Source organism: Etheostoma spectabile, chromosome 23, assembly GCF_008692095.1.
Source record: "Etheostoma spectabile isolate EspeVRDwgs_2016 chromosome 23, UIUC_Espe_1.0, whole genome shotgun sequence".
NCBI lineage: Eukaryota > Metazoa > Chordata > Actinopteri > Perciformes > Percidae > Etheostoma > Etheostoma spectabile.
The window spans coordinates 18,849,015-18,864,761 of record NC_045755.1 but is presented as its reverse complement, the minus strand read 5'-3'; the positions used below and the strand labels follow the sequence as shown (position 1 = coordinate 18,864,761).

The 15,747-nt window shown below is 42.4% G+C and overlaps 1 protein-coding gene and 1 long non-coding RNA gene across 2 annotated transcripts in view; one reads left to right on the top strand and one right to left on the bottom strand.

The window, feature by feature from the left end:
* Positions 1-2,948, bottom strand: part of celf2 (cugbp, Elav-like family member 2) — a 234,019-nt gene extending 231,071 nt beyond the window's left edge. The window contains exon 1 of the mRNA XM_032505261.1: positions 2,724-2,948. Within this exon, the coding sequence (XP_032361152.1) occupies positions 2,724-2,776 (53 nt within the window). The 5' untranslated portion in view covers positions 2,777-2,948. The remainder of the gene's footprint in view (positions 1-2,723) is intronic.
* Positions 2,949-4,837: 1,889 nt separating this feature from the next.
* LOC116673269 (uncharacterized) overlaps positions 4,838-15,747 on the top strand; it is a 20,988-nt gene continuing 10,078 nt past the window's right edge. Inside the window, exons 1-2 of the long non-coding RNA XR_004327807.1 lie at positions 4,838-4,852; positions 12,111-12,112. This is a non-coding gene — a long non-coding RNA (uncharacterized LOC116673269). The remainder of the gene's footprint in view (positions 4,853-12,110; positions 12,113-15,747) is intronic.

Below are 15,747 nucleotides of genomic sequence, written 5' to 3'. Positions count from 1 at the left end.
GGGGGGGGGGGGGGGATGTAATCAGATGGAATTAATATGCATGCTGTTTCTCATTATGGCATTACTGAACTGCACTTCAGATATATGGTGTGCACTGTGAGAGGTACGGACAGATTTCTAACATCCATCCTCTGTGCTCTCTCTGGAACATGAGTGTGTGTTCATACATGTGTGTGTGTGTTTACAGACTGAAGAGATAGTGAATGCAGAAGACAAACCTCGCTGTTGATCTGATAACACTTGCTTTAACATGCGCACACATTTGTCACCTGCATCAACTCCTTATTGCAGTTAAAGTGAATCGAATTCCACGGAGTTGCATTAATCAGCTACTTGCGATAACGTGCTTATCATGCTGCCTAATTGTGTTACAGCAGCGAGGTCTCATCTTTCACCTGCACCGATAGTCTTCATTATAATATCTTAAAACCTTTGGTTAATTTTACTTGCAGCATTTGATTACCAAACGCTGCGAGTCGCCGCTCTCGCTCAACCATAATGCAAAAGGTCATGGATCCATCTACGGTATCGTGAATGAAAATTTAGAAAGATGATATCTAACTAAATCAAGTGTTTTTCGCTCCACAACGCTTCCCTTTGTTCAACTGCTTCTCGACAATAACAACAACAACACACACTTTTGTGATAATGCTGTGTTTAGGAAATGTGTGTTTGTGTGTGTGTGTGTGTGTGTGTGTGTGTGTGTGTGTGTGTGTGTGTGTGGGTGGGCGTTAAGTGCATGTCTAAGCGTGACGGAGGTGAGTCTCATTAGGGAGAGAACGACAAGGCGAACGGCGCCAAGGTGCTTCATTATCATAAATGATTGAGAAGAGCGTTTGCAGGCGTTTGTGTGTGTGAGCGAGTTGGTGAAAGTGTGTGTGTGTGTGTCGGTGTGTGTGTGTGTGTGTGTGTGTGTGTGTGTGTGTGAGAGAGTGACGGGCAGGCGGTAAGCTGGTCTTTATTAAGATGTGCCGTCTTTGGAGAGGGACAGCTGCTCCTGCCTCTTATCTGGAATAACAAAGGTTTAATGGGGGGAGAGACATAGGGGAGGTAAATAATCCTCTTTGTGTCCTTCCATCATTCCCTTTCTCCTCTTTTGCTTCCTTCCTTCCTCCCTAACAAGTAATCTTCGGACATCTTTTGCAAAAGTTTGCATAATATTTGCCCATTTAAAACTCTCTTCTTTTTTTTGCCTGTAAAGCTAACATGGCTGCCCATTAGTTGATTTTGAAGTCGTTATATGTGCTATAATTAGCTAAAAGTGCTATTTGTAATGCTACCAGGAGATCTGTCCCCGTTAGGCAAATAGACCGAGAGGACAGGAGAGTGTGTCCACAGAGAAAGTCTTTAATGCGGCTATTTGTGTGTGTGTGTGTGTGTGTGTGTGTGTGTGTGTGTGTGTGTGTGTGTGTGTGTTTGTGTGTGTCAGGTCAGCTGCATGTCCCATTTCTCATCCCTGCCTGTTTGGAAATGACATCATTTAGCCCCCCTTTCGTCCATCAGCAGTTTACTGAAATATGCCTGCTCTACATTACTCCGCTCATTTCCTATTTTTGGTTTGTGGATAATGATGGTGGGATGGAGGGCAGCGGGGGGGATAAGAATGATAGAAGAGGGGAGAAGCGGCATTAAAAGAATAATTTGAGGGTCTTCAGGGCTCTGTCTCCTCTCTCCCCGTTTCTAAAATAGAATTTGCGATAGTCGCCGCAGAGTCTGTCGAGGGAATAATGACTTATTTATCAAAAGGCTGAAATATTCAGGGACAAGTCCCTTTTAAAATCCAGCTTTTAAATTCATAGGCTTTTTCTGCTGAGATGCTTAATGACAGTGAATGTATTCATAGTGATTTGCAGGTCCGAGATGGAGCCTTGTGTGCTGCCTATGAGCCTAATAGCTGTTTGACAAAAAGGAGAGTGCTCGCACAAGACAAGGTGAGCGAGAAAAGTTTCACCTTTGGCCTCATGGGAGGAATCATATTTGTATCAGGACCGTCTCCTTCGTGCCATGAAGTAAATGGCTGTGTTGTGTTGCTGGAGCAGTGCTGAAAACATATTTTGCAGCTTTGGGGGATAGGGGGTGGGGGTGGGGGGTAAAATGTCATCTTCTTTAAAAGCTCTCTATTGCAGGCAATCAGCCATGAGTAAATGTTTTAAGATAAACTCCAGGAGGGGCATACTTTTTTTTTTTTTCTGGAAGTGTAGCAGAGCTCTCTAACAATGGGGGAACCAAGCAGCATGAGTGGGAGGTGGAAGGAGGGTGGGGTGGGGGGGTGGAAGGGTGTGGAGTAGGGGGATGATGGTGATAAATGGGTGTTATTCTTACTTCCACTGTGGAATGGACGAAGTTTGGAGATGATGGCGGTGTTAAAAATAAAAAAAAAGCGCCGGTGCGGGGCAGCATCGGGGTTAATGAGATGTACGCAGACACGGAGCAGATCGCATGCGTCAGACTCAGGGCAGAGCGGAGGTGAAGAGCGAGAGACGCTTCAGAAAGTAGAAAGAGCTCCGTGTTCGGCGCCGATTTACAGCCAAACGGGCGCAATCCGTGCGTAATTACGCACAACAACGCCAGAAACCAGCGCTCGACCTAAGTGCCTGCGCCGCGTCCCACCCCTTATTTCCTCCAAAACACCACCGCACTTCTTCTCTACTGTCCACTATCTCCCCTCGTTCTAATCAACATACGTTTTCATTACAATGGCGAAAAGCTGACCGGGCGCTTACCTTAACACGTTCCAGCTTTTCAGGGGGTCCAGGTCTGAAATTATAGAAACCATGGTCGACTGGCTGGGCAGCACCGGGAGAGGGAGGGGGTGCGGCAGAAAAAGATCGAAAGAAAAAGCGGCGGCAAAGGGCTGTAAACTCCGTCTGCGAATGGCAGCGATTGCTTGGATGCAACCCGTCCTGGTTGTTCAGTGGGTGATGAGCGCTGTCACAGCTCTCTCTCTCTCTCTCGCGCACACACACACATACACTCTCTGTTTCTCTCTCTCTCTCTCTCTCTCTCTCTCTCTCTCTCCGCCCCCTCCCGTTCACAGCCTGCGCTCTCCGAGCTTTTTCCCCGGTCCCTGTTACACAGGCAAGCTGCTGCTGCGGGGAATGCAGAGATGTACAGTAGAGGAGGGTAAACCCCACCTAGAAAAACACATTTACCCATCTTTATTATTATTTTTCTCTCAAAACAGCGGAGGGAATAGAGTTTACATAATCTTTTTCAGGTTGGCACACTGTGGAATCTGCACACTGCACAAAGTGTCCATCTCAGCGTCTTGTTTTGTTTAATTTATAAGTCTTAAAACCCTCCATCGAGGATGGATCTTTGTGTTGTCAGTGGGGAGTATCTGTTTCACATATTACACACTCATTCTACGAGTTAACAGAAAGATTGAAATTAATCTGTGGGGGGATTAGAAAACCATTATTAAACCCATTGCCAATTAATATAAAAGTTTCGCCTGAAAGCAGGTTTAAGCGTAATTAATTGTCCAATGTTTCATTATCCAACCTCAGCTGATCGGAAGCCACTTGATGAAGCGTGTCAAACATTTCACAGCTGAGACCTCACTCAGACAGAACTGTTGTTTGTTGCAGTTCCTGAGTCGGCGGCGTCATCGCAGCCCTGCAGAGCATCTCGCTCTCACTCCCTGTCAGCACTGACTTCCTGTCTGACACCACCACATCCTGTTGATAACTGCTTGTATTTTGTTTATTTTTGTATATAACTTTTCCCCCCTCCCCTAGACATGGCAGCAGATGCGTCATTCCTGACGAGGAATGAAAAGGCCACAGCCAAGTCCCACCTATTTCGGACTATTCTGAGCTCCTATCTATTTGCTCGTTTGGGGGGGGGGATAAAACAGATGAGCCCCAATGGAAGAAAAAAAGCAAGAAAGAAGCGAGCAGAAGAGAGTGTCAGAAGTGTGTCTGTTTCAGATAATTGTCTGGAACAACAGACCAGAGTGGGACTGAAAGTCTCTGCCACAGCCAGTCGGAGTTATTTTTCCGGGTTATGATATCCGTCATTGCACATGCACTCCCAGATAAGGGTCAGTTTGACAGGAAGCTGCTGTGGTTTCACCACGCACGGTGGGCCCTTTGAATGGAAGACATAAGTCTCAGTCTTCTTCACCTTGTTCATTGTGCATTTTTAGATTTGTCAACTGGTTTTGAATGTTTAATCCATTTCCAATTTTTTTTTTTCATCCCCCAGATTGCAAAAAGATCTGCCGGGCGTTTTACAATAATGAGCTTTGAGGTCCTGACATTCTGCGGAGCAGAAACGCGAGTCCACATGGAAGCAAACTGGAGAATGCTGAGCTCCGAGCAGAGCGCGCGCTGTAGGTAAGACAAGAGTAATGCAAAGCTACAGCCCGACGCTCTCAGCATCAGCAGCCGTACTGCACCGGCTTTAAATAGACTCAATTGGACATCTGCTTCACTGAGGAGGAGGAGGACGAGGAGGATGGAGAGAGTTGACAGCATCTCTCTCCTCTACCTCTGTCTCTATTTCTGTCTCTCACGCTCGTACGCACGCACATCACAGAGATCAAACAGATTTTAGCTCACCTCTGCACAGCTCTAATTTCTGCATAATAATCACGCTGGCAGGCCTGACGTCTCCGAGTAGGTGTTGGTGCATCTGCACAAGTTAGCAATGCATATGTCCACCTGAGAGAATACGGGTGAGACGATGGACTGTAATGTTTCAATTATCATCTTTAAAATCTTTGGAGCTACGGTGCAGGTCGTCGTGCAGCGTGTCTTAATTTGTTCTTTCCTTGGTGTTTTTTTTGGTGAACCTAACTTTTCATGTTAAAAGTTAGCAGCATTAGGTTTATGCTAAGCAGCATTAGGTTTCCCTCCAAACGCATATTCGCTGTTGCAAAATTGTAGAATATGACCATAATCCCTACGAGACAGATCCGGCCATGACATTTGACATGCCCACAGTTTATTCGTGAAAAGCAAAAATTTAAAAAGTACTATATTGTGAGGTTTTGTGCGCAATTTCAGAAACATACCCCTGATTTCCTGAAGTTTGACATACCCCAGTTACTGTGGGCTGTGGGTAATCATCAGGCTACCGTTTCTATTGGAATCTAATTTATTAAACAGAAACACAACAAAACAGTGAAACACATCCAACTTTGCTCTCATTATAAGACTTCCTGTTGAACTCAAAACTGTACGTGTACAACAGCAGGTAGAAAAAAGAAAGAAAAAGGGGGCATGAAAGGGCAACCTAACCTGTCACATATTTTCAATTATAATAATTATTTTCTAATGAGAAATCAAATAAATACTGGAGTAATCGATGAATGTGCTAATATTGGAAGAAGCAATTGTAAGGGATGACTCGGAGTCAAAGAATCATTTGTTGGTCATCACATGAAAAGGTCAGCTGTTTGTATAAAAAATGAGCAATACATAACTCATGTAATTTAAATATCCTGCTTCTTCACCAACCTTTATTCAATGCCACTTCTAAATTAATGTGCAACCTGCGTCACAGGTATTAAAGTACACCGCTATGTGTCATTTACCTGCCAGCCAATCAGAATATAGCATTCTCAGTGGCTCTGGTGCATAACGATTTACTAAAAGCATATATATACACTGTACATAATTCGCCATGTGTTCATTCATAGTTTTGATGCCTTCAGTGATAATCTACAATGTAAATAGTCCTGAAAATAAAGGAAACGCATTGAAAGGGAAGGTGTGTTCAAACTGTAATAATGATAATATGATGTGTCATTATCATGACACATCATATTATCATTATTACAATGAGTAAATCTTAAGAAAAAATGGTAAATCAAATTGTAATAGATACAGTAACTATAGTAACAGGAAGACTTGCTCCTATATATAGTCTATGTTTTATACTTTTATGCATTAGGATTGTATATTTCATTCTCGACATGTATAGGAATGTATGTGTGTGGATATATATATATATATATATATATATACATACACATACATACATACATACATACTTGTTGTACATCATTTTATCAAGTTTAAAAAAAAAAGTCTGTCAGTCATCCATCCATCTACTGTATTCATCCATCCATCCATCCATCCATCCATCTACTGTATTCATCCATCTACTGTATCCATCCATCCATCATCTTACGTATCTCCAATAATGTATCACCATCATACCTATCCACCATCCATCCATCTACTGTATTCATCCATCTACTGTATCCATCCATCCATCCATCCATCTACTGTATTCATCCATCTACTGTATCCATCCATCCATCCATCCATCTACTGTGTTCATCTATCTACTGTATCCATCCATCCATCCACCCATCCTGTTAAGCTATGAGCCTTATGTCAGGGCCAGCAGATGCATCACGGTGAGTCAGGAAAGTAGAGGAAAGGTGCGACAGCATGGCACCAACCAGGATTCACACTCATGTAGCTCCGAGGACCGGTTAGTAAATGATGACAACCGGCTGTCTCTGTGTGAACAACCCTGCACTGTTTGAACTCACTGATCCCATTATCAGCACAGGATTCAAACCTCGGACTCTTCAGGCACACGAACCCACACACACCACACACCACACACACACACACAAACACACACACCACACCACACACACACACACAAACACACACACCACACACACACACACACACACACACACACACACCACACACACGCACGCACTCACTCAGGTACACCTATGACACGCATGCATTCATCATGCACAGACAGAGCCAAAAACTATTAGCATGATAGCACCTTGTATTCCCCCCCAAGCTCCTATTCGCAAAATCAGGCAGATCTGAGGACAACCTTGAGGTTTAGTCTATGATATGTGATGGCATTTTAAACCTAAACAAAGTCAGTGTATCTTAAAACCACCCACTGAATACAGATTCCCATTTTACCTCAATCCATTTAAGAAGGGAGGGAGGGAGGGGAGGGGGGGGGGGGTGGAGAGAGAGGAAAAGAAAAAATAAGCACAAGAGAGGATGTGGATAAAATAAGTATAGGGGGATTATTTCATAAACGACAGAATTTTCTTTTCTATGTAAGTCATTTGATCCTGTCAAATATGCCTAAAGCCATACGCCCACGTGCTCATTGTCTGAAAAATGCTCAGTTTATGAGAACCCCCCCCCCTTTTTTTTTTCAACAATGAGCGGAGCGGTTGGCTGCTCCACATCAGCCTCAGCTTTCAGTAGAAGCGGGAGAAGGCAAATGAGATTTAAATCGGGGGACGCAAAGTGGCAAACACGCGCCCAGGAGAACGGCCCAGTGAGCTTGTTTGTTTGTTGGTCCCAAGCCGCAATCAGTGTGCTAAATTGCAGAAAGGCCTCCGTGTGTTGTGTTTACCTCTACGGCCGACACGGATGCAGAGCAAACAAAAAAGCGGCTCTCTCTTCCATCTAGACGCTGCGTATCTTGAACACCAACTCGACTTATTTCCATTACTGCGTGATCCAGCAAAATTAAATTCATGGCTGTCAACGATAGAGCAAACTTTAGACATGGACAAATTAACCTTTCCATTCAGAGATTGCACAAACAAAAGGAATAAGACCTACCCCAAAGATATCATCAGTAAGACGCAATAATAATAATAATAATAATAAGGTACTTCCCAATTCCCACTCTCCTATATACCCCCATTCACATTGTCCAGCTGGTTTTGTCCCTCTCACCATCTTTCTTTACATGGAAAAAAAAGCTCGAAAAACTACTGTCAGCCAAAGACTAGTCTATATCCACGACGTTCTACTTCCTGGATTCCTCGGAAATTCCACCAGATTTTACTCTTTTTGGCCTGATGTCCGTTAACTTCCGCTTTTTTTGTGTTGGCATTTTAAACTTTAATCGATTTCTGAGGACTATGGTTACCTGCTCCTCAGATCTCTGCAGGGTAAATCCAGACAGCTAGCTAGACTATCTGTCCAATCTGAGGGCTATGGTTACCTGCTCCTCAGATCTCTGCAGGGTAAATCCAGACAGCTAGCTAGACTATCTGTCCAATCTGAGGACTATGGTTACCTGGTCCTCAGATCTCTGCAGGGTAAATCCAGACAGCTAGCTAGACTATCTGTCCAATCTGAGGACTATGGTTACCTGGTCCTCAGATCTCTGCAGGGTAAATCCAGACAGCTAGCTAGACTATCTGAGCTCTGTCCGGCACTTAGCGCTGCCCATGACGATTGCAATTGGTTTGAAGAAATGCTGATAAACCAGAGCACGTTTTTCTCCTTTCCCAGAAGGCTGTGCGGGCTAGCCAGACCCTCCTCCGCAGCGCTGTGGAGGAAGGTCTGGCAATGCGAGACTAGCTAAAGACAGACAAAGTTAGCGACTTCCTGGTGAAGAAAAATTAAACATTCAGAAACAATGAAGCCACATATTTGTCAAGATGGTGGACAGCATATGCATGTGTTAATGCATTTGTGTGAATGCAATGTTCGCATGTGTTCCTGTGTACACTTGTGCAGTAGATAGTCGGAAGTAATTGTATGTATTTAACTACGGTATGTGTGAGATGCTTCCCATTGACTTATATCTAAACACACCCACTGCAAAGAAATGTTCATGTTGACTCTCAGAAAGATTCAGAATCAGAAAAAAGATTTATTTACCAGGTAAGTAGAACTTACTAGGAATTTGCCTAGGTGGTTGGTTTAATATGAAGAAAAAGAAACAATAAATACAGAAACAAATAACACATACAGATAACTATATAACATTAAGAAAGAAATAAAAGGCTGAAAATGGACCCTGCACTGAAAAATGTACCCATCATTCCTGGATTTGTCAAATTATCATTTGATTTTCAGCCAAAGTTGGCACTGCTGCCTGTGCATCTCTCTCTCTCTTTTTTCTTCTTTTTTGAAGGGGTTGACAAATGATACGCTCAGAGCTGGTGGAAAGGAAATGGAGAGAGGAAGAGAAAGCGCTTGGCAGAGACGGGTCCAGGCGAATTGGGCAAGAGAAAATGCGGAGAATGAGCGATTGAACCGGTGTGGGAGAGCGAGTGGGTGAGGGAGCGAGAGAGGGAGGGAAAAGAGGAAGAGGGAGAAGAAGAGGTGGAGGAGGTGGAGGTTATATTTAGAGCTGCTCCTAATCAACTTCTCCGTCAGTTTGTGTCTGTGGGGGCGAAAGGGAGAGCGAGGGAGAGAGGGAGCCACATAAGTTCAACACTGAAAATCAATATGCAGCCCACTCGCTCACTGAAAGCAGCGGCGAGAGAGAGAGAGAGAGAGGAAGAGAAAGTGAGAGAGAGAACAGGAAAACGACAGGATGAGGCAGAGACAGATGAGACTACAAGAGCAGAGGAAACGTGTTTTCATTTCGTCACTGTAGCTGGGAATGTCATGTAAGATCGGAATATAATAATTCACCTAAAAAGGACAGTTTTCTAGTTTTTGTTTTGTAATAGAATAGATGTCACATGTGCTGCGTATTGAAAGAGTTTCTGGTCACTGTTATTATTCCTCCTGTCTATAAGGGCTGTGACGTGAAGCAAATACGGGGCGTCAGCAGTCTCAGACAGCCTTATTCAAAGTTACAGTCATTTGAGTTACATAATTCCCTTTTTCCGTTCACCCAGACAGCGTCTTTCTACTGAGCTGTGGCGGAGGGATAAACAAGAGATCAAACTCACAGTCACGCTCAGTAACTATCACAGTATAAACAACCCCTGATCTGTAAAAACTCTGTAAATCTAAACCAATAGATCCTCGATGAACTTTCCTTCTTTCAATAATGGAAATTACTGATAACCCTCGTGTTGTCTTCAAGTCAAAATTGAAAATCAACAATTTTGTTGACGCTTTTATCAATGTTTAAAAAACAACAACACTTTAACACTTTGTCCCTTTTTTGACGTTTTAAACATTACGTAACACTAACTTATTAACCTTAGGTGTACAGTTATTTTTTGAATTTAGGATTAAAAAAACCTAATTATTAGGAAATTATACCTAATGTTTGAGTTAGAAAAGCAGAAATTAGGAATTATTTAGACTAAATTTAAAGGAACGTATGATGATGGATAATCACAGACTGGAATATGTCAACTTTTCCTCAATACTATTTGGAAACCACTTCAATTCGTTTTTTCAAATGCTATTAAATTGAATAGGACGCCCCAAAATGACCCATCAAAATCACCCCAAAGAGCGTTGTGTGGCATCAATCATGTTATTTGGGGTAATTACAATTAGGTAGTTAAAAAGAACATTGATATAGGAAAGGGGGTCAATTTGACCCAAGGACAACATGAGGGATAATAACTGGATTTTGTTGTTGTTGATATTTGCCTGCTGAAAGGGAGGAATATTAGTTGGACTTTAATTTGCAGCTCACTTCAAGGATCTATCAACTATTTCACTGAAACGGACTATCCACATAAATCGGTGCGTGTGTGTGTGTGTGTGTGTGTGGATATTGATAGGTCTGACTTAAGGTCAATACTGTGTGGGCTATAATGAAACTGAGATGCAAGAATGATAGCAGCGAGACCATTTAATAGAGGAGGAGGGGGGGTTAGAGCTCACATACAGTAGCCTCGTTTTAGACCAACCGGCTTTTCGCTTCTACTCCCCCGCCCAACATCTCTCATTAGCTGATGATCGATCCCCCCCACCCCACACACAGAGAAAACGCAATTAGACCATTGACCAACATTGTGTGAACTGATGCGCGATAGGCAATCATCAGCTGAGAGAGGCAGGAGGCAGGGTTTGGAGAGGAGATCAGGGGCCAAAGGGTGAGTGGGTGAGTTTGGGGTGAGCAAACAAAGACAAACTGTGAGTAAACTGAGATGAGAATGCGTGAGCTCCATCCACAATGTGTATGGTCAGGGTGCAATTTTATTTTTTTATTGAGGAGGCTAAGGTCCTTCAACATCTGTCAGAAGATGCTGAGGACGTTTTATGAGTCTGTGGTGGCGGGTGCTCTCCTGCATGCTGTTGCATGCTGGGGCCTCTGCTTTTTTTCACAAATCGTACCCTGTGTACAGTGGATGAAGAGTAGAAAAACAACGGTAAATAACAAAAGATGTAAAGGACATTTCATGAACATTGGCTATAAATTTATTTCAACTGTCACTACGAGGCGGTGAGAAGGCATTGAAAAATAAAGTGTATTAAAAATAAAATGCATACATAAATACATAAAAAACTACACGTATATCAAAACAACTACAACTGCTATCCAATTCAGCAACAGTCCGTCGGTTGTTCAACCCACCACTTGGTGATGGAAATATACTGTACGACAACAACTATTGGATGAATTGGGAGAAACTTTGAAAAGTTAATTAGAAAAACTTGATCCTCTGAACTGTCATCTAGCACCATCAGCAGGACACACTTTTCCTTTGTCCAATAGTTAGGTTTATGCAAAACTAATCCCCATTAGCATCAGCCATAGATTTAGTTTAATGCTAATAAACACTCAGCTTGTTCTCATGAATCATTCTTTCAGAAAGCTACGAAAAGTTATGCACTTGTCATAAAACACAGGACTATCAAGCCAGGCAGCAAAGACTTTCACCCCGGATATGTGTGTTCCTTGGGCGTGTATCAATCCATACCACATTCTTTTCCCATAAACTTAACTAGTCGTTTTGGTGCCTAAACTTAACTTGCGTCGCAGCATCTCACTCACTTTTTGACCCCTAATCTTAACCGTCATGTCCGCCAAAACGACCGGCAGCTTGTGGTGCTCTGTGCCCGGCTCAGTCACATATCCTCGGGTAGCTGAACCAGTAACTGCCTCTGATAGAGATTACTCTTCTTGTTAAATATCAGTTCATCATTTTGCAGTTACCGTTGATCTGAGTGGGTGAAAATGATTTGACACCATGGCAGACATTGGCAACCTCTGTCTGTCTCTCTAATGGCGTTGTTATTGCTACAGTTGCTCAAGATTAAGACCACATTTCCCATAAAGCAGGGTTTCTTCTCCCCCTCTCTGCTCACTGCATTTAATACCTTCATTTGCCGTTCATTTGCCAGACCAGAGGAAAAGCCACTTAAATAAATTTTACTAATAAACAGCTTGATTACAAAGAACACTCAGCAACTTATTTCATGCTAATTTAACCTAGGTTAAAGTGGTTTATGTAACACTATTGGGATGCTAGAGGGATGTTATCTACATGCGATTGACATTTAACCATTTGTCCACTTATTTTTTACATGAGCAATGAACCATTTATAATAAATAAGTAAATAAAATTCCACAATGAGCTGTTACTGAAAGCTGTGAATTCACCAGAATAACTGAAGAGGTCAGACATGCACGAGGCAATTTCTTTTATTACTCTGTCATCGTCTTTTTTTCCACCAGTTTGAAAAAAAGAGGGTTTAGAGCAGATTCTGACCCTTTATAGCACATTTAAGTCCATAGTACAAGTAGTCATCAACAGAACAAGAGGTAAAAGGGTGCTGGAAAAGAAAAAGATGTCAATAACAAGCAGATAGCATCCCTCTAACATCAAATAAGTGTTACATAAACCACTTTAACCAAGGTTAAATTAGCATGAAATAAGTTGCTGAATGATGCTCAAAGGCCCTTTGTAATGAAGCTGTTTATTAGTATATTGTAAATTACAGAATTATACTTCACTTGGTAACTCTCCACCTCTGAATATCACCTCATGATCAAAAGCGTTGCTTCTAGGATCATGTGGTTTTTCCTCTATTAAATGATGTGTCCCCTTACATTTGCAGGGGGTTATTAAAGGGGTGGGCAGACGTTAACAGGAAGTGCACTTTCACTTCCTTTTTGACGCTCTACCAGAGAGGTGGCCTCATTGCTTCCTGCATAAATCCAGTATATGTATTCTTTCTCTCTCCTCTTCCTCCTCTGTATTTCATTGTCTCTCACTCCCACTCTTCCTAACCTCTCTCTCTATCCCGGCTTTTTTTTTTGCATGCAGTTCACCCAATTTCCTCTCCATCTCTTTTCTCTGTGTGAAAAGCTTAAAAGCATTATGCACCACACTGATTCACTCATATCATGAATAAAATAACACTACCAGTCACACAGACTCTAACCAGGCTTTGACATGGTTTTTTTTAAGGCAGATACCAATATCAGTATTTTTAGAATAGAGCTGCCAGTAGCAGGACACATTGAGCCAATATTCTGTATTTGAAAAATGACTTTGTTTGCGTGCCAACATTTTGAAGACACATATTTCCACAAATGTATACCTGACATGATAGACAAGCCAACAGGACAAAACCATTTCATATATATTCTGTTGTAGTATATTTAGTAGTGCTGTCAAACGATTTATTTTAATCGCGATTAATCGCATTAATGTCATAGTTAACTCGCAATTAATCCCAAATAATCACACATTTTTATCTATTCTAAATGTCACTTGATTTCTTTTTCTCATTTTAATGCTCTCATCAACATGGAAAAGTGGATCGGCTCGCTATGTGCAAATGTTTTTTTATTAAAAACAACATTGGCATGCAGCCTACTGTAGTGTTCAATTTCACTATTATTTCACAATTTCACTCACTTGGAGCAAATAACCTCTCACACAGTGTCACACTGTCCATCAATAAAAGGGATAAAAAATACTTTGACGAAAAACGTAACATTACTACTCTTTGGCCAACTCGCAAGCCCAAACGGTGTGTGCACGCCGTGCCTGTTGTTTTGTTTCCGGTCTAGCTTGATCCGGTGGGTGTTGTAGTTTTTCTAACGTTACTAGTTGTTGCAACAACATGTGAAAAAAACTACCAAGTTTGTTCATCCAAAAAGAACGTTAATCTCACGATAAAAAAAATGTACGCCGTTGACACAGGCTTGCATTAACGCCGTTAATAACGCGTTCAAATGACAGCATTAGTATTTAGCTAAGCTTGGTGATGTATTACTGCAACATAAATAATCTAATGGAATGTGTGCTAACAGAAAGAGCAGTAGCTTTGTATTCAAAGCTGGCGACAACAAGACTAAAATGTACTATTACATTATAATATTGAAGTATTTGCTACATGCCATCATAATTTTATTTAGAGAATCACATTGAATCAAAATGTATTCAAACTATTTTATATTTGCCATCTAAGGGACTGTGCACAGAGTAGGGACCATATTTCTTGTAAATTAAAGGTTTATATCAGTTTATCCTGCCTCAGAGGCTGTACATACAGCACTTATGAACGGGAATAAAATATAAATATTGCCTCAATATACCACACAAATCCTAAAATGGTATTGGCTATGAAATTAATCTCCCTCCTTCCATGCCTCCGCATTGATCAGACAACATAAATCAGTCCGGGGAATCTTTCCTCCAACCCATACCTGATGGAAAATCTCTCTTTGTCTCAGGTGCTGTGGTCATTTGTGCTAAAGGTCAGAGGTCAGATAGAACAGCAGCCAATTAAAGCCCTGCAGATTTGACACAAGGAGGAAACAATCTCCACCCCCATCTGTGGACCTTCGCCTCGGGGGCCTGCTCACCGATAACTGCCCTACCTTCTTGTAGTGTGTGTATGTGTACATGCACCTGGATCCCTTCCTGTATGTTTTTATATATCTCTTACCACATTTTTTAAATGTATCTCTTTTCTACAAAATGTCCATCTCACTGGGCGTCTCTGTGACCCAGTGAGCTGTGTTTTTGGGGGATAATAGCTTTTGGTAGGGTATCCCAAGGTAAATTAGTCCCAGATGAGGGGGCCGAACTAAAAGGAATTTGCAGAGCTCACTTGAATCGGCCAAGAAGGAGCTGCAGCACCCGGTGCAGGGATGACGGGCCCGCTTCCCGAGGAAGACCTGAGAGGGGAGTTCGCTGATGAGCACCTGGGCTAGTTCAAACTGACAAAATGTAGCGAAAACTGAAACGGGGGTGCGTTTTAGACCCTGTTGTGTGCACAAGCGCTCTGCTTTTCTACTACTATGGATTTACAGAGACGTCTCTGCTGATTGGGTATCACCTGGGACACGGCCAATAAACGAGAGACACACCCCATCAAGCAAGAGGAAACAAAACTCCAAGGAAATATGTTGTTTGACCAGGGAACCGCTGCAAAATGGTGCACACCTCTTTTGAGATTGAAAGTGAACCCTGGTGGCTGTTTCTTGACCCATAACATGGGTGCAGCTATCCTTTGGGCCCATGGCCCACACGTATAGGCATTGGTGTTGGGTGCGTTGTCAGCCATGCGGCAAGACAAGGGTTGGGACCTATGCATGCTGACTCCTGGCATCACAGACTACTTCTAGGGATGTGGAACGTCACCTCTATGACAGGGAAGTATACTAGATATAGTTGGGTTCACCTCTACACATAGCACTGGGTTTGGAACCGAACTCCTGGAGCGGGGCTGGACTCTCTCCTTTATCTGGCGATTTAGTTTTAGTAGTCTCAGCTTGAAGTCAAACTTGTTTTCAGTGGATTTTGGGCTTTTCGATCTACCGGACAACCTACATTCCAATTTTCCCGTATGGTCATAAGTTTTAGGCAGTGAATGAAAAGAATGACTTTCCTCCGTGGGGTGGCTCGGCTCACCTTTAGAGATCCAGAGGGACAGCCTGCTGACATGTCGACCCGGCCCAGAATGAGAGGCAGAAAATGGATAGGTAATATATGATCTATATGAAAATAGAGAGACGTTTCTACATTTTCAACTACTACACAACACTACAAACAGAGCTGTGCATGTGTGTTTCTTTTATTACTTTTATACACACACACACACACACACACACACACACACA